Source organism: Juglans regia, chromosome 1 (genome assembly GCF_001411555.2).
Source record: "Juglans regia cultivar Chandler chromosome 1, Walnut 2.0, whole genome shotgun sequence".
In the NCBI taxonomy this organism is placed as follows: Eukaryota; Viridiplantae; Streptophyta; class Magnoliopsida; order Fagales; family Juglandaceae; genus Juglans; species Juglans regia.
The window spans coordinates 5,027,965-5,050,396 of NC_049901.1; the positions used below are offsets into that span (position 1 = coordinate 5,027,965).

Genomic DNA, 22,432 nt, shown 5'->3' on the forward strand with positions numbered 1-22,432 from the left:
ATGGGGCAAGTCTGATGGGTTAAGACCAATTACTGTTTGGTTGAATTACTTGGCCAGAATAAAGAAACATTCGGTTTAAGCACTATCAAATGCCTATTAGTTCTAATATCAGTTCTAATTTATGCTTCTCGTGATTTTCCTCTGAAACAAACAGTTCAAAAGTGGTACAATGGTAAGATAAAATACGGGAATTGATTGAGGCAAGGGCAAAATCATGAACAGTGAAAAAAGGCTTGTTCCGTGTTTCCTTCAGAGTTTTTGCCTGTGCAATTAGCACTACTCATAAAATAATAATGTTTGGCAAGAGTGAAAACATCACCCGCACTATATATCAATAGCACTTTACTGCTGGGTATAGTGGAAGAAATAACAACAAATGTACATTGGCTAACAAGAAATCCATATGAGTTAATGAGGTAGCACTACATTCAAGAAGAGTGCATTGACTCGCAAGAAAGTCATAGGGGGTTATTATGAACATGTGAGATAGCATTAATATCCAACAATTTGAATGCACTTTACTTCAATGAATGAATTGTAAGAGAAAGGATTATCTCGCCCATCACAGATTAGTGCAGGTATATTCTTTCAGCAGACAAGTGTAATTTCGAACTGTAAGGAGCGATGACAGAAAGCAATCGCTACAAATGCCCAATCCCCCAAAATGCCAGATACACATCCAAACCACGAACAATAACCATGTGTGTATCCTAGCAGTTCAAAACCAAGTATTTACCTTGGAGTTCCCTAAGACTGATGCAAGATATATTTTCTCCTTCCTGCTAATCGAAGTCTGGATATAAAGAACCAACGTATCTGCAAGACAACAGAACTGCTCTAGATATAAATAAATACTACAATTGAGAACTGCGCGAAAGAGTTAAGGGCTGTCAAAGATGAGAAATCAATGCATGTTGTTTCTATACAGTTTACACCACTTCCACAGAATTTGAGACGGTGTGATGTGTAATTCCTTGTTCTATTTGAAATCTCTCCGATTACCTATTTCTGAACCCTTTCTTGAAAAGGTTTATTTCATAAATCAAATTTAATGCTAAAAGCAGCTGCTTCCCGCATTGTTAGTTTTCTAGCAATAAACAACTGATATAAACTACTGCATAGAAACTAAAAGCCTGAAAATGAATAAGAAACATACTTCAAGTTGGAAGTGAAGACATTTGGATTTGATCACCTAACACCTCATTCGATAGATCAGAATCTTGAAAAGAATCTTTCCTTGTACGATCTAAAGAAGTTGCCTCATATATCCCTGCAAATTCATTCACATGTACACATAAGGGATGTGAAAGTAGTTATCAAAAATAAAAGAGGAGCACAAGTACCCTGCTTTGCGCCACACTCTCATGTACCAGGCCTAATGCCCTTGTTATCCAGGACTCTTCTTGTAGCCTGCCTCATTAGATTTTTTTTAAGGAGGAAACAACCAGCTTTTGTATACACTTAAATGTGAAAATGGGAGATCTCACTAAAGAAGATTTATCACCAATTCCTTTATTGCAGAAAACTGTATACGTTTGACTGATTTTCTATTAAAATAAATAAATGAAGATTAAATGAATAAACAAGTCCAGCACCAATAAATTAATTACTTCCTCGTATGGTTATAAGCTACTAGAATACACACTATAAAGGTCATATCAAAAGTTTCCAATCTGACACCCCCCCGCCCCCCCACCAAAAAAAAAACCACCAAAAGAGACACCTTGCTGTGGCAGTGAATCATTCAGTTCAGTAAAATTGCACGGAAACATAAAAATAACTTTCTATACATACCAAAACCTAATATTAAGCAGCAAACTAGGAAGCCTGGTAGAGAGAAGTCCATGTTGTACACAATCTCCATGACGATGATGCATCCTCCGGCTACCATTAAATGCCTCGGAGAAGAAAAAACCATGTGTAATCTAGAAACATATGAGTTATCCAATCATTTTGTCAGCCCCCTAGGTATATTCTATAATCATGAGATCTTTTGAAATTGAAAATATTTACAATAGAAGAACTTGTAGCAAAATGCGCACAAAGGGCATCAGATTACTCTTATATACATGCATGCAATTGTTATGCATGTGGTCTGTGTGTGTGTGGGGAGAGAGAGAGAGAGAGAGACAGCAGCAATAAGGTGATTATCATGTAAGGTACCTTTCTTCTGCAATACTGTCAACATAGAATATCATCATAACTCCGAAGAGAATGGTGCTCAGAAAAGCCCAAGCAGAGAATGGCAACTCCACACCGGTATCAGAAGGTGATCCCTAAGTGTTTCAACAAAAAGCCCAAAGAGGGAGAGGGAGGGTCAGAAAATGTACCATTAACAAGGGATTATTTTCTTTCAGGAACATGTATCATTAAACCTATCTCTAAAAAGGTTCTGAGACTTACTATGATCATGTCCCACATGGCCACAGGAAACAGAAAGCATGTTGCAGAAGCAATAGTTATGGCATGGAGCCGTCTTTTAAGTTGATTCTGAAATCAGAAAATGGTTAGAATCTGATATTGTCTTGGATATCAGGGAGCTTACATCAATTATGAAAGGGGAAAAATGTACTTGAAATAAATGGGTGAATAGAGAATGCACAATATGCATTTAGCTGAAGATCAGCACCTTGAGAGACACACGCCGTGCAATCACCCTTCTCAGTGCTGATAAGATTCCAGCTAAAAGGGGAACTATCATTTCTTTCATACCCAACACTTGCTCTGTCTGAACCTCAGTTTCAGGGCCATCTTTTGATGGTAATTCCAGGTTAAGCTCACAATAAAACAAAGTGGCAAATAAAGTTGCAAATATGCTTAGTTTCACAATGACAAAGGACAGCATTGAAAGGAATGGGGAAACTATAAAGAAAATAAACAAAAGAAACAATTTCAGATTAAGAGAAGTTTGATGTGGCTGGAGAAGGATGGGAGAGGTGCTGCGTCATTTTTCCTTCGGCAAGAGAGGGAGGGACGGTTTGGAAGGTCAAGGTGCTGTAGGACATGGCTCTGTCAGGGAGCCGCTTAGCAGACATGTGGTGAGGCGATCCTATGTAGCAGCTTTAAAGACGGGTCAAGCTTCGGGAGTTCAAAGTAAGGAGGGTCTGCAAATTATGCCTCAAGACCAGTTTGTCAAGATGCACAATTCTTTAAAAGAGATGGAAACCCAAATTGGCTAGTTGAAGGTAGCGACAACTATATTGTCTACGAAAATAGACCGGCTTTCAGTTGGAGGCAACAGGGTTGTAAGTAACAAGATAGGCCCGAATCCTTTAAACTCAGAAAAAAGTAAAACGGAAGATCAGATTCGGCCTTATCCCTATAACCAGATCCAGGAGAGTATGGCGGGTCAAAAGGAAATCTAGGTTATTTGAAGCGGGGTCTACATCGGGTATCGGTGTAGAGACATCAGTGGAATGTCATTCGCCTCATGTAACACAGGATAAACCGATAGTCGGTATTACACCCTTGGTCCCCGAAGAAACTATGGCTCCCTCGTCAGAGTTGAAGGAAAATTGTGTACTACCAAGGTCTGAAGGAGATGTAGGATCCGCTATCACCCCAGAGGTGAAGGGACTGGCTGTCACCCCAGAATCTCCAATGGAGAGAACCAATGGAGTTGCGAGAGAACCTATGGGTTTGGCGTTGGTGCCTTGTGTAAAGTCGGAAGTGCAGTTGGATACTGTGTCTAGGGATAACGTTTGGTCTCTCTTCCTCCAATAATAGACTGGATTCTAACTAAAGTTAACGAGATTCAGCAGTTTGTGGGAATTTCACATGGAGGATGAGAAGATCAATTTAAAGATCTAATCACTGCGATTGAGGCAAGCCACACGCCTGAAACCAAATCAAATTTCAAGAAAAGTAGGGAGTTACAGTGTCTTTCTTGGGCAATCAACTACGACGCTACGGGTGGTAGCTCAACTAGAGGAAAGTCTAAAGGGAGGGCATTGTGAAGACGGGGAATCAAGGGGTTGGGGTTGGGTGTTCAGGTAGAGTTTTAGTTCTAGGGGAAACAAGGAGTTGGGGTCGGGTCTGGAGTATTTTGGGTTTTTTTCCAGGGGCTTTTTGGGTTATTTTGGGTAAGGTATTTTCTTGTATACATTCAGTGTACTTGGTTTCTCCTTTTGATATATATAATTTTTTACTTATCAAAAAAAAAAAAAAAAAGAAAGAAGTTTGATGTGAAAGAGGATATAGAAAGGAGAATATGTTGCCATGGCCCACCCTTGAGATAGTAAGTAGAAGGATGCCAACATTGCAATAAGACCAACTACCTGGTAAAAGAAGAGGAAACATCTGAGTATTTAGAGAAAAGAATAGAATTTATTTTTCTGATAAGTAGAAAAGAATAGTGTTTATTTTTTTGACAAGTAGAAAATAATAGTATTTATAGAAATGATATCTATTTTCTTCCAATTATCATTCTCATTGATAAAAACTAACAGAAAAGTTATCCCATTAGTTGATTCCTTATAAAAATATTTTCTTCTTATTAGATCATTTTCATTGACCAACACATCTACAAGTCTACTATAATACCTCACCAACATTAGATATGTCTATAAAAGCAAAACTCTTGCATTCATGTTAAGCATTGGATGAAAACAAAAAAAAATGACTAGTGACTCCTAAAGAGAGTGAATTGGCCTCTCATGAGAGAAACATGTCAGACATAAAACCAAAGCTTACATGCTCTAAGATTATGATCTTTAACTGATATGATGAGCATTATTCAATCATACACCCTAAAATCAATGACAACCAAGCATATTAGAGAGAGCTACCTTCTTCCAGACACGGCCCCTCCGTCCATATAACACTGCAGACAATACTCCAAGAACAGCACCAGAATACTCTGCCAATATAGCTCTAGCACATATGAAAGCTAACGAATGTTAACTACTAAAAGAGACTGAAGAAAAAAGGACACACATTATAAAAATTCCAAGGAAAAGATGAGCTATACAGTATTTTAGATCAAGTGATGTAAGAAGAATCAAATATCAAATTCTCCACAACAAATAGAAATTAAGAAGGGGATCTAGACATAATCCACGGGAAAAAGCAAGGTAGAGCGCATATTCTCATAATTTTAAAGTTAAAGCTCCTTGGGTCTTTACCATCTAGAACGGTTTGCAAAAGCTACCCAAGTTTCTCGAGTTCTTAACAAAAACACTCTGAATAGAGGATAGCAAAATAATAAAAATTATAACATTTTTTTACTGATGGAAAAATACAAAATTGAAATTTAGGCATAAGCTCAAGCAATCTTATACAATTATTTTCTTATATATAAACTCTAATGTAGAATGGTGCAAGAGTACTCAATTGAAATTTTTTTCAAGCATTAGAAAACCTACCTCACTGGTCCACATGATTTGAGGCCTTTTCCCCACATGATGAAGTATAAAGCTGTTATTCCACCATTTATTATAGAAGGTACAACCTGAAAAGTGAATGGAATTGCGTAAGAAAAATAAGAGCAATGATATGAGTAAATTTCCTAACGACTTTATCATGGAGTTTACAATGATAGGGAGTTTTTTTAATTAACCTGTTGATTTGAGAGTGGCCTGCCCTTCCAAGGCTTTTGAAGTATTAAAAAAAGGATGGATGCTGGCACCAGACAACAGAAGAAAAAAAGTATGACTGGAGCTCCTGTTTGAGTCAAATAGTGGTACATGGAGTACACTGACCATATTCTCATGAAGTTACCAATAAGGTGGATTATCTGCAAAGGGGTGTGCCTACCAAAACACAAGATTATTGGTATAACCAGTTTCAATAATCACGACTAAGCCAGGAGGAAACAATGCTAACAATATTATTTTGTTAGAAAAGAAAAGTAAGCTTATTGTCTTCCTTTTACATATCACTTTTCTGAATTTTTTTTTTGTTAGGTAATGGTAAGCGGATTTGCTTCTGGGATGATGTTTGGCCATGCCACTCTCCTCAAAGATGCACGCCATAATATATCAATTCACAAGGTTCTTGTGACCTCCAAATGATAGACTACATTCAATATGGAGAAAAAAAGGAGCTCACTATTAAATTCATGCATGGAACTTAAATGAATCAAATGGCATAAGGGGGCTTTCCTTTGTTAGAAATCCACAGAAAACATTCCAGAACTTCCATTCCAAAAAATGCAATATTAGGAGCTTTCTACGATTCCATCACATTATTGCATCCTATGATAATTGTAGAGGATATTCATGAAGAATGTATTCAACAATAAATGTGACGTAAAACAAAAAATAACTATTTATAAAACACTTGCATTGCATCAAATCAAATCCATTAGCATAATAGCATCACAGCTAAAAAAGAAATGGCAGGCCAATCCAGAAGACCAGTAACTAAAACTCATCAGCGCCTTAACCAAAACTCAAACAAACATTAGCATACCAAAACCTCACACCAAACTGGAGTGCACGTCAAATTACCAATAAGCGAACATAGCCCAACATGACAGTTTCACTAAGCATCACTTACACATGTACTTAATTTACATATTCAGTTGCTTATTTCAATTATTTTATTTATATTTGCAGACCGAAAAAAAACACTGAGGTGAGAAGAAAAAGTACAGAAATTCTATGTCATATATAGTAATACTTTTCAATTCTAAAATTTCCGGAAATCACAACAGAACTCCAAGAATCAACTAAAATGAAAAAAAATCCCCCCTTCTGCGAACACATTAACGAAATGTAATGGTGCACTGTACCAGGCTGTATCAACCCATATAATACTTCCCGAGAATGAGAAAACATAAATTTCTTTGTTTTTCATTTTCCGTTCCTGAGGTTTCTCTGGAACCAAAGAGAGAGGAGTTAGGGTTCCTTACCTGAAATGGGGAGAACCCCGATCTTCAGAGACTTGCCTTGGAGACATCATTTTCTTCTTGGAACGAATTGTTATGCAAAAGAGTGGATCCAATATAATTCACGAACAACCTAATAAAAGCTTAATCACCGATTGATTGAGTGTTTTAAGTGCTTAATTTATGCTTTGGCTTTCTCCAAAACCAAGTTGAATCTCTCACAAACAACGAGTAGAAGAATCAAAGAAATTTTCTCTCCTTTCTTGTTTTCTGAACTTTTACGATCTAACAGTGATTTCTTGGACAGTCCAATTAGAGACGGGCCTCGTCGTTACATCTGGGCCCCGAGCCTAGAATAGTCAGTTTTATAACTGTTTCCTTGTACTTCCGGGCCTGGTCTAGCCCAAATGTTTTTTCTTTCCCCAATTTTTGGAGTTTAATTAGGTTTATAGCTTTGTATTTTCTGATTTTAATCCCTTTTTCTTTTGCCTTGCTTTAAGTCCTTCAGTCCATGTGCTAATGGTAGTTTTTTAACCCCAAAAAATATATATAAGAGGGATCAATGGTAAGTTTTACTGGCAAAACTTTCGTACTTTACATTCGACTAATTGGGACTTTTTAAAAAAAAGAGTTCGGATTAGTGTCTGATAAATTTCTCACATCCTGATTTTGTCTTTTTACAAATGCGAACAAATAAGATCGACTGTAATAAATAAATAAGTAGATCTCATCTTTTTACATTTAACATCAAACATCCTGTAAATATATATATATATATATATATATATAATACAAGTACAACTCTTGTGCAAAATTTGTATTCATCAAGGTCATTAAAAAAAAAATCCCGAAACAAAGAAAACCAAGGTATCATAAACTGCTACAAATACAAAGAGATTATATAAAAATAAACTTATAAATTGACGTAGTTTCATGGAATCCATTAAATCTATTTTATAATAAAAATAAATTTATAATTTAATGTATTATATCAAATTATATCAATTTATGAGTTTACTTTCACGTAATTTTTTATGAATAAAATATTTTTTTTATATATATATATAGAGGATAGACACACGAACCATCCTGAAAGACATAAGGCATCATTGAATGGATATTGTGTACAAGTAGAGACACATTTTCCCCTGGGAGTCACTTCTGTGTCCGTTTGTTTTAGTAGATGCATGCTCGACTGACCGAGGGTCTTCAAATTGATACAGAGACAAAAGAAGTCAATTCTGGTCTTATACTGACATGGGGCTCTTATTTTCTTTACCTTTTCATATTCCTAGATACTCTGGCATGTATCTGCAGGCTTCCTCTTTCATTATCAATGCCAGAGGTGACATGAAAGTTATCCACTTCCTGATCATCAACACCATTACATACATCATTATCTAACTTTTTCAATAATGATTTAATTTCCAATCACTTGAATGCAAATGTTCTTACTTCTTAGCACAGAACTTTAGTACCTGTTCTCTTTGTCAGTGTACATGCACTAACAAAATCCCAAGTGAGAAAATGGTTAAAAAAGAGTCAAAGAAAAGCATACAACTTTAGACAGCAGAAAGCTTTTAAAGGTTCATTAGCCTTTTTATTCGAGAAATCTCAGAACCCACACTCTCAGTACTGTCCCATCCTCTTGTGAGCATGGTATGGCCCATTCAAGCTGTCCTCTCTCAAACCCATATCTTCGAATGCAATGCATCTGCTTTAAATCTGGTTCCAATATTATACGAGAATATTAGTTATTATCAATCACTGTACGTACTGTTGAATTTGCAAATTCATAGGTTTCCATGATTTGTTATCCTTGAATTTAGAACCATAAGTTTTTGTTTATCCATTTGTTTGTGGGACACCTTGCTGATCCTGTTAGTGTTTGTATTCATTTATCATCATCGTCGAATGTCCGGTTGTCCTCCGGATGTAGTCTGCATTCCCATCTGATGGATACCAAGTCATTGTTATGCAAAATAGTACTACAGGCCAATTTAATTATTTGACAAATAGATACTTCTAAGTTTGTACAGAAGGAAAATGAACTGCATTTCTGGATGCTCCTATGATTTTGACATTATCACACCTCTTTTTTCGTCAAGGGACATCCCGACACCTTTATGACGAAGCAATTGATTGAAAGGTGGTGCTTCTTCCATCGATCGAAAGATATTATTTGCAAAACTCAATCACATCCAAAAGCAAAAAGGATACGGAAAAAAAAAAAAAAAAAAAAAAAACATATACAAAATGACTCTTTCTAAAGTGAATTTCACTGGCCACTTGCATTATTATCGATGCTTCATGGTTTTAAAACCAATTGCGTTGCTTGTCATAGATGTTTACTCATTGGCCATAGGTTCAGATCAACGCTTGTAATTAATAGGCCAATTTTATTTATGCAAGGGATGAATTTACCGGCATTTATGCACCTGGCTCTTGTTATAAAATAAGAATAGCAAACAGAGATTGCAGATGGTATACAATGAGGTGATTGTTAATCTGTCTCTTCGATAAATATTACCTTTCACTCAAATTGAGTTTTGCAGAAGAGAATTTGGCAAATCTGTTCTCAGGATACAATATTGTTTATATAATGTGCAGATTATAAATTCTGAACACTAAACCTTAGAACAAATAGATGCAATAGTAGCAGTTGCAATGTTTCAATTTGAATTTAAATGAACCAGTTACTATTTGAAAATGTGTAAAAATAATTGTAATTGACAGTTAACAATAACTGTCAAAAAAGATAAAAGAACATATCATTTCGTTTAATCTATGCGTCGTGCACGTGTGCATGTGGTCAGTACTTCGCACGAGGTGACACTATTATTGTGTGTCTATCCTTCTGTTCCATTTTATGTATAATGAAACTTATTCACTTATAAAACCAACTAAAAATTTCCTTATCTTTCCAGGATATTTGAAATAATCCAACAGCTCCGCATATGCCTGGAGTACATTCGTCTTTATATTTACGTCCTTAATGATCATGAAGGGAAAATATCCAATATTATCATGTAATAAATAACTGGCACGTAATTTTGTTGACAATCTCATGATACGATTTACAATCAATAATTCCAACCCAATTCGTTGTTAACTGCTCTTGCTGATGTGGCAACAGTGATACGTAGGATGCTACAAACCACAATTTACTTTTGGACATTGGTCAAAGATATTCAGCACTTAAAATTCACGAGAGAGAGAGAGAGAGAGAGATTACAGAATTTTGTAGTTTTGTTCTTAGTCATACGTGAAGTAATGCAAATAGCAATGGCAATATGTTTGCCTAGTACTTGGAAAGAGATTCGATCTGTGGGAGATGGGGATGGGGGAGCATATACATGTGCTTGCAGAAACTGTGGGGAGTAGTGGCCAAAAATTCAGTCAAACTGGCCATGTCGAGTGGAAGAGGGTTTGCTCTCCATATTGTTCCCTCTCCCAGTTTTCCATCTCGTGTACCTCGTGTGAGTTTGTCCCCTGCACAATTAAGCATTAAGCAGCACCAATCTTAGAGGCACACTGACACAATTGTACATAAAAAAACGTACTTTAAGATTAATTTACATGCCTTCACATATGCCCAGAAACCCCTTTGGCTGTTCTAATATGATATCAGAACAGCTTTGATTGTTCTGAGACTCCACTTTTGAGTTGGGTTAGATGTTCTTATCCAACACTCTTTATATGTTCTTCCCCAAACAAAATAGCACCCTTATCTTGTCTCAACTTTTACTGAATCTGTTGAATAAAAACTAGAAAACTAAACTCAAATAATTGTTTGATCAAGTACTTACCTTTGCTTTTTCCGCGGCTTCTGTGTACCAGATCAAGTCATGAGTACATGCGGCTGTAAGCTCCGTGGAGAGAAACTGAATTTCAGGAAGAAGATCAGAGAAACAAGAATCTTTTAATTGCTAGTGCTTTAGATTTCAAGATGACAGCATCATCGTGTTTACACCATGGTTTGTTTATTAATTTCCAACTTACCTCAACCTGATTCTTCAGTGAATGGACATAATTGATAATTTCATCCAACATCGCTGCCATTCCCATTGTCTGTGAATTTCAGGGTCATATTATAGAACATATGCATTTAAGCATACGAACAATTAATGCAAGCATGAACGCACGTATACACATAAAAATAACAAAAAGAATCTACCTTGCGGCATCCAGGAACTAGGTCTTGCAAGCATCTCAACTTGTAATTGATTTTTTGCCTTCTCACCTGATCCAAATAAATGGTATTGCATTTCAACTTCTCATGGATTTTGCAAATACATTCGATCAATAACATACAAATATACCCTTTCTGCTAAACTGTGACTATCAGTAGCTTGGCCTCTTTTTGCTCTAACATGAATGACTTCCTCTTGTTTTTCCTCTTCATTCTCACCGCTCTTTTTCTTCCCTTTCCCTATGCTCTGCAAACATCGATTTATGAGTTATAAACTCAACTCTGCCATAGACAAAGTTCAAACAAAGACAATCAAATAAAGAATGAAACTCACATTCTTTTTTGCAGAACTATAATTATCTTTCAACTGATTTCTAGAAGCTGCAGAAGGAAGGCTTTCTGAGCTGCTTGTTGATAGCTCCAGTACTTTTCTCTTCTTGCTTTCATGGAAAACGTCATTTGTTGAACTTGAGGTATGAAGGCTTGGCAATTCATTTTGGCAGTTGAGGTGTGAAGTAGCAGAAAGACTATGAGCCATGCCGGCCTGATATTCAGGTTGCTGGTATCCTAAGAAATTATCCAGAGTGAAGTTTGTAATCTCGAAATTCTCCATAATGCTTGCATTTGGATCCGCAAACTGACTTATAATTTCTATAGCTGTATTTATATCTGAGAAAGGTATAGAGGGTTTAAAACATTGTTCAAACCCAGTCATGACTGCAACTCAAACCATGGAAACTCCCAGGGGCCTCAATGCTAGTTAGATTGTAGAGGCTTCCATTGTACATTTTATAGATAAAGGTTCATTACATAATACATATGGTGTTGAAATGTCTAATTTGGGTCTTGGATATTGCCATGTGGGTATCAGTGTAATTATGTTTTCCTTTACACTTAAGTAAGAGAGAAAAAGCATATGGAAGTTTCAAGTGGCAGTTTCATTTTCTGAAGTCGATATCCTCTGGTTGCCTGGTAGGGTCCTGGCTAAGGGATATACATGTATCCAATAATCTATTAAAAAATGATAAAAAGTGATTTTCTTCTTCTTCTTCTTCTTGATCTTGATCCTTTTTTTTTCTTTTTTTTTCTTTTTTTTTTTTTTTTTGCCAAAGGCACATGATAAAGTATGGAAAAGTATGAAGGCAGATAAGAAAACATTCATGGGTTTTTCTTCTTTTGCTCCCCTTTTTAATTTTATCTGTTTTTTATTTTTGTCTTCTTTTTCTAGGGACTAATTCCGATCTAACTAGGCATGTGACAAATACACAAGAAAGAACGAATATAGAGAACTTAATAATCAGTAGTCAGCTTGATCTTTTGCTCAACCCTTTGGCCACATGTTGATGATCTTGATAATCAATCATCAGCTTGAAGATCCGGGTCTGTAAGAAATTTCCTGATGCTAAACTCTTCGGACTTTTTTTTTTTTTGGATAAGCATCTTTGGATGTTCACTTCATGCTGGTTTTATGGAAAATGTACCAAAAGAAATAAATATTTTAATTAAATTCACTAGTTTTTGTTATTTTAAAACTTTGAATTACTGGTAATTTCAAGTGTTGTCGTGGCTTCAATTTGATCGTTGGCTTCATATCTATCTCAATTTTAATGGAAAGCTAAGATCAGAGCTGTTTGCAAGTGGGAACACGTATGGGGAGGAAATATCCCAAGCTCAACACTAATTTTGCTTGAAGTATGAGTTTTGGCTTACTTCCTTGAGTAGCTCAAGTCTAGATCAACACAAGTCTCGTTTATTTTTTATAACTTATTTTATCTCGTCTCATCTAATTATTATAATTTTTTTAAATTTTCATATAAAATAAAATAAACAATTCAATATTTTTAAATTTTAAAATAAAAATAATATTAAAAAATATATTTTAATAATATTTTATTCAACTTTTAATTTTAATTTCAATTCATCTCATCTCATTTATGAAAACAAACAAGACTAAAATTGCAAGACTAAAATGTATTTCATTCTTTTTCAAGTGTCCTTCTTGTTAAATAAGAATTTCTACTTGCAAATAGAAGATTTAATTCTTTTGCAAATCTCTGTCGTATCGTTGGCATGAAAGATATGAGCGGTAAATTTTTCTGTAAACAGCGTCAAAGATAATTTTATCTTATAAATATAATCTTCCTTCTACGTAATGACGTGTGTAGATTAATGCATGCATGCGTGTCTGAGGAATCCTTGGCCCAACGGAATGCCTTCAATTATAAGAATGGCTATTGAACAACATGCCATGTAGACGAAGTTGGGCATTGCTCGAGGTTTGACTTAACAGAAACTTTATTTAAATCCATGAAAAAAAAAAAAAAAAAGATGTCTTAGGCCCAAAATGAAAAACGAAAGAATACAAGATCCAGGCGTTTAGGACCCATACTGTAAACGGGCCTGACTCGTAAAAGTTAGCACATGCACTCAATGAATCTCAACCGTCCAATACTAGGGCATTTTATTTTAGCTTCTCCATATAAAATCCAGTAATCCCTTCACTCTCCTAGTCCTTACCCCGCCCCCAATCTCCCTCAAGGCTGAAGCGTAGGGTTTTTCCTCCCGAGTGCAGCAGATCTTAATCCGCCTCGGCGGTACGTATCCGCAATACCGAATTGGTTTTATTTTAAATTCCCGTAGTGTGGCCCTAAATCTGAGATTCAAGCCTTTACTTCTGTTTGTGTTTGTTTACGCCGAAAACTGATGGAAATAAAACTATAAAGCAGTTACTATGGATGAATAGCCGTATACACTTAGTGATGATATTTTTTAAGTCGTCTTTTTCAAGGCCAGAATATACTTCGATTTGTTTTGGCTCTTGATAAAGAAAATACTTCAATTCTCCTGTAGAAGTCGATGATGCATAAGCTAGTATTTGCTTATTAAAGGTACATGCTAATGTTTGGCTCAATAAGTACACAGTTTATGGCTAAATATTTCTATACTCTGTTTGGCAGTAGGATGCCAATGGCGTGGTGATTAGAGTAGATAAACACATATTGCCTTTATTATTCAGTGCTTGCACTCTGGAGTTAGGGATCCTTATGAAATTATCAATTATGTGCCAAGGAGCATCTTTTGGATGTCTATTTCATGGGAAGAAACTGTAGATTTTCTTTCAGTTGTGGTTTTATAATCTACATATCGGACAAGGCTACAATGGATACACCCTTTTTGGAAGGACACTAGATTGGTTGTGGGGGCATGGTCAGCTGGGAAAAAAACTCAAACTGGATAGTGATATCTCTATTCTAGTGTTTCGTTTTTTCTTGGTCTATTAATGGCAATATCCCTTGATTAACATAAATTTTTTAAATCTTGTCCACCGATCAGATCTGTCAATATGTTCTCCTCAAGGAAGAAAATCCACAAAGACAGAGATGTTGAGCCCACTGAATTTGAGGATACAGTTGCACAGGTCAGTTTGTGTGCTGCTTTCTAATCATGTGTTATTTAATTTCTGCCATCTGCAATGTACTAAATTCATATGCTTTATTCGTATGCAGTACCTATTTGATTTGGAGAATACCAATCAGGAGCTAAAAAGTGACTTGAAAGATCTCTACATTAATTCAGCAGCGTATGCTTTCTGACTGGTTTGAATTTTGTAGGGATTTGTGAATTTTTGTTTCTAATTATGATAGCATATTTAATTTTACAGTCAAATGGACATTTCTGGAAATCGCAAGGCTGTGGTTATCCATGTGCCTTACAGATTACGGAAGGCATTCGGCAAGATTCATCTTCGTCTTGTTAGGGAGCTGGAGAAGAAATTCAGTGGCAAGGTAATATCTTATGTTTAACTTTATGTTCAAAATGATAACATGATTTTCAGCAATTTTGGGACCTTATTTGCAAGTTAGGCTCTGTGATACTGTCATTGTCTTTAAAAGTCATAAAATATAGTGTGGTATGCAATGCGGCGTGCTTAGCAATTTGCTGAGGATTGTTTTTCTTTGGTTTCTGAGCTTTGAACTCCCAGTCATCCTAAATGTTGTGTGATTTGCAATGTTGCTGTTATTTAGTATGTGAATCTAAGGCTTCAGAGTGACATGTTAATCTTTTGCTGCTACATTTGCCAGGATGTTGTTGTGATTGCCACCCGCAGGATTGTACGACCACCAAAGAAAGGTTCTGCTGCTCAGAGGCCACGCTCCCGCACACTGACATCTGTCCATGATGCTATGTTAGAGGACATTGTGCATCCTGCTGAGATTGTTGGGAAACGCATCAGATACCGAATTGATGGTTCCAAAGTAATCAAGGTAAATGCAAATTTTGTTGAACATTGGATTGGATGATGACAACTAAAATCTGATGCATTTGCCTTTAACTTCATACCATTTTCGTAGTCATTGATGTCTGTTGTGTGTATTAGGTATTTTTGGACCCCAAGGAGAGGAACAACACGGAGTATAAACTGGAGACGTTTTCTGGTGTTTACAAGAAGCTGACTGGGAAAGATGTATCATTTGAATACCCGATAGCTGAGGCCTGAACTGGCTAAAATATAAATCGGCTTTTGTGTTCGGAGACTGTTATGGTATTTTAGGTTTATTTAACTGCATTGAATGAAATTATGTTTAAAAATTTTGACACTTAAAAAGAGGTTTTATGTCTTTTTTGGGACCAATGAAGACTCATTTCAAATTCTTTTTCAAGTTGTGCGTAATTTCAATTTTCTTGGGCTGAGCTTGTAGAACTTGATGGATATACAAGTTCAATTTTTTTGGATTACAGTTTGTCTGCCGTTATCTAGTTTTGTCATTGCCGGTAGTTGATCTGCACAGTTGCAGTGTGTGAGTAATGTGGCTGTGTGTCGCATGCAAGCAAATATATTGTGGCATTGAAGAAACGCCATTGGATTGGTTCTGATAAAAAAACTGGGACTTGTCTCGGGAGTATGGAAATCGGTTGGCGGTGGAAGGTTGGCTGGATTGGGTACGTAGTAAGGATGTTAGCTTTTCTACTGGGGCACTGCCAAACACAAGATATGCCCCAAGTATGGAAACAGGTTTGAACGAAGAACGGAAATCAAGTTGCGTATTACCACCAAAATAATACGATTCTTATTTATATTGTTTTTACGACGTGGCACTGGGCATACATAAAAATACAAGTGATTATTACAAAAAGGCTTCTACAAGCAACGGGTAGTGCGCAGCATCTAGACACATGCGGCACATCAGTTATTTACTCGGACCTAAACCGGAAAGGTGCTCTTGTATTATAATTCACGAGGCTTGAAAGAACCTGCTATTCACTCCTGCTCTATACAACTCTAATTCTGATGCGCTTGCAATGCTAATCTCCGTGTTAGCAGGTGCAAAAAGAACATCCCCTTCAGTAATTACATCTCCTTTGGATGATCCCGCATGGATCATTCCCTCCCCAACCATGACCATAAAAATGGAAGGGCCTGGAACTGCAGGAAAAACTGTTGATGCCCCACGGGGAAGAATGCAACGGTCAACCTCAAATTCGTCAAAAGGTGGCAGGTACCTCATCACATATGAGTTCAAAGGAACTCCTTTCAGGATTTCAGGCATACCCTGCAGCAGAGACAAATATCAATATTTTATCCATATTAACTTTGCATACCATGTAGTCATTTCACGGTTCTCACCCAATGGGCATTGAAAATCTCTTTCTGGTGGAAGAATAATGAAGTAACATCAAGGAAATACCAACAAGAGTATATGTTAGTGCAGCACCTGAAGTTACACAAATTAATATGTTTATCCACAGGCAGTTCTATCAGACCATATATTGCCATTAATTGATTCCACACTATTCAATAACAGAGAATTTGATGGATAGATTTGAGATGAGGGTTGAAGTAAAACCCATAAAAGATCCCACTTGGAGGTCGATCACATTGCCAAAGGAAATATGGATTTCCTAAAAAACAAATAGAACACCCAACCGAAACTTGATCATCCTTGAACAGATTCATTACCTGCTTGTATGTGAGCATGGAACAAAGAGTTTCCACGTCTCGGTATTTGGGAGTGAGTCCAGCTCGCACAACATTGTCTGAAGTTGCCATGCATTCGACACACTCGCCACTTAAATATGCATGAGGTTCATTTGCCCCAAGATACAATGCTTCACCGGGATTAAGCTTCACATGATTGAAAAAGAATGCTGATATGACACCAACATCGGCTGGATATTGCTTTTCTAGCTGTAACACCAGTAGTTCCTTATCTGTTAATTGCCTTACCTAATGCAAGGCATAAAGAGAGGTCATATTAGTTATCAGAGCATGAGAGGTAAGCCAAAAGCAAGATCTCAAAGAAGTTGCTCATCCATAAAGAATGCAAACGACCCCATCATCCTCCTCTGCGTGTATATATATGTGTGTGTGTGTATATATATATATATATATATATATAAAATCAACACCATTGATATATATATATTTTTCGGGCAGAAACATTTTTGATATATACACTGTTAAATTTCATGTTTTCTCTAACATTGTGATGCTCACAGATATAAAGTCTATAAGAGACCATATGTCATACATGAAGAGAATTGAAATTTGAAGTTTATGTTGAGAACGATAAGAAGAAAGAAGAAAAAGTAAAGCAAAAACAAAATCAATCACACACGACACAAGATTTATGTGGTTCGGCAACGTGCCTATGTCCACGGAGCTGCAGAGGATTTTATTATGATGAAAGTTGAATACATTGTGCGGCAATGCAGTAACGGCCATACAAAAGTACAATATATATGTGGCAAAACCCTACTTAGGGTAATTAGTGCTTAAACCCTAATTAGGAGTCAAGTCAAACTAGTTCAAGAGCTAAACCTGGTCAAGCCTCATTGAAAACCCACCAAAAACCCACAACAAATCCTTGTTGGGTCAGGTCATCAAATCAGGCTGCCACAAAAATAAAATAGGCTCCGCACAAACAAGCTCAACAGTTTATTTATAAAAAGCAACTTAAGTTTAAGAATTTTAGAAATAATTGGGAGTTTTGCCCATGTGGGAGAAGAAAGGGGGGAGTACCTAAAGTGTAGTAGACGTTGACCTAACTGAGGGTTCAGAAAAATGCAAAGCCCACAGAAAGAAATAGGCATGGAGGTACATATATATAGTTAATTTTCCATTGGTACTGCTTCATCTCTACGCATACACACTATTTTGATTAAGGAAGCTAACTGTGCCAACCCTCTACAGTCATTTTGGGTTTGTAACAAATCGAACAAGACGAAAGTTTTGATCACAAACATCAAGAGGCTAAGCATAACTCTAAAAAATTATCCTACAGGCTAAGAGCCACAAATCCTACTAGTAAAAATACAAACAATGGGGAATAAGTAATGAGTGAAATTTTCAACTGACCTGACTTTCCTCGTGCAAGCGACTTTTTATCTTGGATATCACTTCTGTTATCATCTCTTTACTAGCCAACATGAGTTGGGTGAAAGTTGACCGCAGAACAGATTTTACTTTTTCTTCCCCATCTTGCTCATTGAGAAGCAAGATTTGGTTCACATCTGCACTGCTAACCAGTTCTTCAATCTCAGGAACATTAAGAAGCACGCCCTTAAGCTCCTGGAAAAAAAATAGCAGGTTGCGCCATGTTTTAGCTCAGACAAGAATTACCAAATCTCCAAATCTTATACTACCCCAATCATATGATACACTTCATATGTCCATAAATGAAGATTCACTTAACCCAAAACTGAGAAAAAAATTGCAAACTTAGAAGCAGCACACCGGGGGCCTTACCCTGCGCATGATCACTTTTTTTTTTTTCTAATCAAGCAAACTTAATATTAATAGAATAAAAGGTTCATAGTACATGGTTAGGAGGTGCACTGTCTATTAAGAGAATGCATCTAAGAGAATACTCAGGCAGCAGAAACAGATTCCAGCAATGATGGGAAGATATTATTCTTTTCCTAATTTCCCCCTATCAGAAACGATCTGCAATTCCATCTCCTGGTAAACTGTGGTTAGATCGGAGCAAAGCTGGCTGATGATTAGGGATTAATCTTGCAAGCTGAAGTGCCACACTAGATCTAGAAGGGAACTACTAAAAATTCGATAATTCCCCAAGAATATCAATACTGAAATTGACAAAATTTGTCATGGTACCATTGCCTATTGACCTGTTCAAGAATTAAATGGAAACTCTCATGGTTATGAATTCGTCATCTAATTGGGAGAAAATAAAATAAGTGAGATTCTCACAAACATGAAAGTAAAAAATTAAAAATGAGTTTAGATAATACAAAAGGGTGCCTAGTAGATTTTTTTAGAATTTTGATTCAATAAAAAAAAAAAAGGCCCAGACTTGTCCATTTTGAAAGCAACCCATTACGGTCACGCGTCTCTATAACGGTCAAATGGCGTACACCACCTATTCCAATTCTTATTTTCAACTTCAAAACTTGCTTTTATCATCCTAGAATGCTCCACAAAGAAACAATTCTAAAGCAAACCGTTTTCGTATCATTATCAAGACTCAAACTTGTGATTGGATCCACAAAAGCAGACGACAAAGAAATAGCAGATGAAAATTCACCGTGTAGAGAGCAACCTCAGAGTTCAGAATACCTCAAGACCGATAAACCCACAGAGGGCCTCAAACTCCGTTACTGCCAAAGCCATCTCGGGCTTGTGATTATCGTCCTTATACATATCCGGCCGCGCCTTATGCAATGCCCTCGCCAACTCTTTATGGGGATGAGCCTGTATGGACAACGCTTTTGCCACTGAAAGTACCTAATTCAAACCAAAGAGTCACCATTTGAAACCTTACACAACTTTTTGCAGAAGAACATAAATTCACTTGAAACCGATGAATAGAAAGATAGAAATCTCAAATACCAGTCTAATTAGACCGCAAGACTCAAAGAAATAAGAATTGTATTACAAGAGAATTAATAGAAACAAACACATAGGAGTGTATATTTTATGTTTGAACAACAAGGTCTACCTTAAACAAGAAAGGAAGATCAGAACCCCACTCGTCCAAAACCTTATCACCAAGCACGTCGCGGTTGTCCGAAATCCAGGACTTCAAGCTCACACCAGGCAAGCCAATTTCGCCGTCGGTCGGGACCACGAAGGAGGGCCCGGACTCGTGGGTGCCCATCCAAAATTCAGCGTAGGGCTCTTCGGGTTGGATCTCCGACCCTGAATTGAGGGCAAAGAGACGGGCGACCCCGGAGTTATTACCCCGGCGGCCCCAGTCATAGTACTTGACGGAGCATCGCAGCCTATGGAGCTTCCTCTCCTGGAGGAAGGACGAAGGCTGGGAATCCATTGGATGATAATAGTGAGTGAAAGCGCCTTGAATTTATAATCAGAAGCAGAAAAGGAGCTGTGGGAATATGCTCGCCATTAAGAAAAATATATTGCGGGGGAGGGCAGGGGGGATAGTTTATGCTTTTTGAAGCCCCACGAGAGAGGGAAATAACTTTGCAGAGAGAAAGAAATAGACGCAGAGTAAAGACGAAGTTTGAGAGAGAGAGAGGGACAGCATGCGTGTAGTCTGTCAGCCGTACCGTATAGTTATCTCTATTAGAATTTAAAAAATTCAATTTGTAATTATCAAAGCGTATATACAAACTCTTTATTAAATTAAAAAAATATTATTTTAATAAAAATATTATTATAATTTTAAAAAATTTAAAAATAAAATTAATTAAACTTAAAATATAATTTCTAAATAAAATTTGTACGTAAAGCATTGCTCTTAGAATTTTCACCTAAGAGTTTTTGTAGGAAATTAGTTTTCATGGAATGAACTGTCGAATTTCCGAAAAAAATAAAAAGAAAATGAGCAAATAAATATCACCATATAAATAAACTTGTGTAGCCAATTTTAGTCTCTAATTAATAATTCAAACATGTTTCTCGGATCGTAAATGGTTTTTTTCAGATAATGTATCAAAAACTCAGATTTTCTAAAATTATTAGTTTTTTATTTAAATATGTTAACATGTTTCCTATTGAAATAAACAGCACCTTTTTGTTTTATAAATAAATTAAATTATGTGAGAATAAATAAATTGTGTCATGTTACAAGACACTCTTGATCCCATGTGAAGGAACTTCGTGACACGTTGATAAGCTAAATGAAAATTTTAAAAGATGTAATACGACAATACAAATAACAAAAAATATAGATATACAGTTTTTTCTAAAATCATTTATACAACTATCTTTAAATTATAAATTTTATTGTAAAAAGTTACGAAAGTAACGTCATTTTACATATTCCTTATTTTATAACATAATTATAAAAATAACTATGCGTGTATCGTTACTATGCCTAATCATAAAATAAAATAAAAAATAAATGACTATCTAAGATATTTAAAGATTGAGCAAAATTTTGTTACCGTTTTGAATCATATTTTAACCGAAATATGAAGTGCAAAAAGTTAAAATCAATTTATAAAACTATATGTTATTAGTTTTTTCTTATATCTGTCTTAGCGCAGCTCAATCAATCGTGATTATATTTTAAAAAAATTATTTTACAAAAAAAATCATAAAAAATAATTTTATAAACTTACATAATTTTATGAGATTTATTATATTTATTTTATAATAAAAATAATTTATAAATTTATTTTAATATAATATTTTTATAATTAAAATATTTACTTTTAAAAATAAGAAGGAATGATTGCGACGGGATGAACAGTACAAAATCCTACTATTATAAATAAGAGTAATGCAAGATATAAATTTTAAATAAATAAATTTTATATAAATTTTTTATAAAATAATAAATCTTACTAATAAATAATAATTTTTTTTAATTTTTTTAAGATAAAATCTATTTTTTACCATGATTTATATAAAATTTATTTATTTAAAGATTGTACGAATATTTTTTCATAAATAATTGAGAAGGGAGTTGGAGGGGTGGGTGGGGAAGGGTTCAATCAATGTGACGTGTTATGATGGGTTTATAGTTTATTCATGGGCGTGGTGTGACCGTGTGGCGCGAGTCAGAGGTCAATAACTTTTTTGGGATGAGTGGGACCCTTTACAGATCATCAATGTGGATCAGTCTTTGTCCACATCCCCAATCACAATCTCGTTAGTTTTTTTTTTTTTTTTACTCCCTTTATTTATTCTTTTAAAGCATCTTATCAACTTGAAATAATTGAGAGAAAAAGGAACGTGATTCATGAGATTAGAGTATAATATTTCAATCCTAAACTAATATATATATATATATATATATACGAGTTTGGCTTCTATTTTTAAAAAAATTCATTAAACATTTCTTGCTCGAAAGTGAACAGACATGATTAAAAGACTGATGAAAAAAAGTAATATATTTTTTTCTCTTAAAGCAATATTATCTATTCAATTTTTAAACATATGTATCCAATAAAATGTTAACATGATGTAAACCAAATTTACA

The 22,432-nt window shown here is 35.6% G+C and overlaps 4 protein-coding genes across 5 annotated transcripts; 1 reads left to right on the forward strand and 3 right to left on the reverse strand.

Annotated features, from left to right (window-relative positions):
* Positions 1-512: 512 nt before the first annotated feature.
* LOC108988215 lies at positions 513-7,101 on the reverse strand. 2 transcript variants are annotated; one of them, XM_018961396.2, is made up of 11 exons: positions 6,854-7,101; positions 5,558-5,750; positions 5,364-5,449; positions 4,788-4,872; positions 4,199-4,277; positions 2,630-2,760; positions 2,404-2,490; positions 2,164-2,276; positions 1,795-1,925; positions 1,157-1,270; positions 513-816 (listed from the first exon to the last, which is right to left on the reverse strand). In XM_018961396.2, the coding sequence occupies exons 1-10, from the start codon at positions 6,901-6,903 to the stop codon at positions 1,158-1,160; spliced, it is 1,068 nt and encodes a 355-aa protein (XP_018816941.1). In that variant the 5' UTR covers positions 6,904-7,101; the 3' UTR covers positions 513-816; position 1,157. The 2 variants fall into 2 exon arrangements, with proteins under 2 accessions (XP_018816941.1, XP_018816942.1); XM_018961397.2 differs by having other exon boundaries at positions 513-832; positions 6,854-7,089.
* Positions 7,102-9,930: 2,829 nt separating this feature from the next.
* On the reverse strand, positions 9,931-11,814 carry LOC108988216 (transcription factor bHLH75-like). Its single transcript, XM_018961399.2, has 6 exons — positions 11,356-11,814; positions 11,152-11,268; positions 11,007-11,072; positions 10,832-10,900; positions 10,639-10,713; positions 9,931-10,321 (listed from the first exon to the last, which is right to left on the reverse strand). The coding sequence occupies exons 1-6, from the start codon at positions 11,734-11,736 to the stop codon at positions 10,229-10,231; spliced, it is 801 nt and encodes a 266-aa protein (XP_018816944.1). The 5' UTR covers positions 11,737-11,814; the 3' UTR covers positions 9,931-10,228.
* A 1,670-nt stretch (positions 11,815-13,484) lies between these two features.
* LOC108988136 (40S ribosomal protein S7-like) lies at positions 13,485-15,760 on the forward strand. The gene is made up of 6 exons (XM_018961271.2): positions 13,485-13,615; positions 14,355-14,439; positions 14,528-14,601; positions 14,683-14,806; positions 15,104-15,286; positions 15,400-15,760. Exons 2-6 carry the CDS (start codon positions 14,365-14,367, stop codon positions 15,517-15,519), a joined length of 576 nt encoding a protein of 191 aa, XP_018816816.1. The 5' UTR covers positions 13,485-13,615; positions 14,355-14,364; the 3' UTR covers positions 15,520-15,760.
* Positions 15,761-16,051: 291 nt separating this feature from the next.
* Positions 16,052-20,550, reverse strand: LOC108988135 (mannose-6-phosphate isomerase 1). Its single transcript, XM_018961269.2, has 5 exons — positions 19,982-20,550; positions 19,600-19,767; positions 18,379-18,591; positions 16,981-17,247; positions 16,052-16,573 (listed from the first exon to the last, which is right to left on the reverse strand). The coding sequence occupies exons 1-5, from the start codon at positions 20,309-20,311 to the stop codon at positions 16,256-16,258; spliced, it is 1,296 nt and encodes a 431-aa protein (XP_018816814.1). The 5' UTR covers positions 20,312-20,550; the 3' UTR covers positions 16,052-16,255.
* Positions 20,551-22,432: the final 1,882 nt, after the last annotated feature.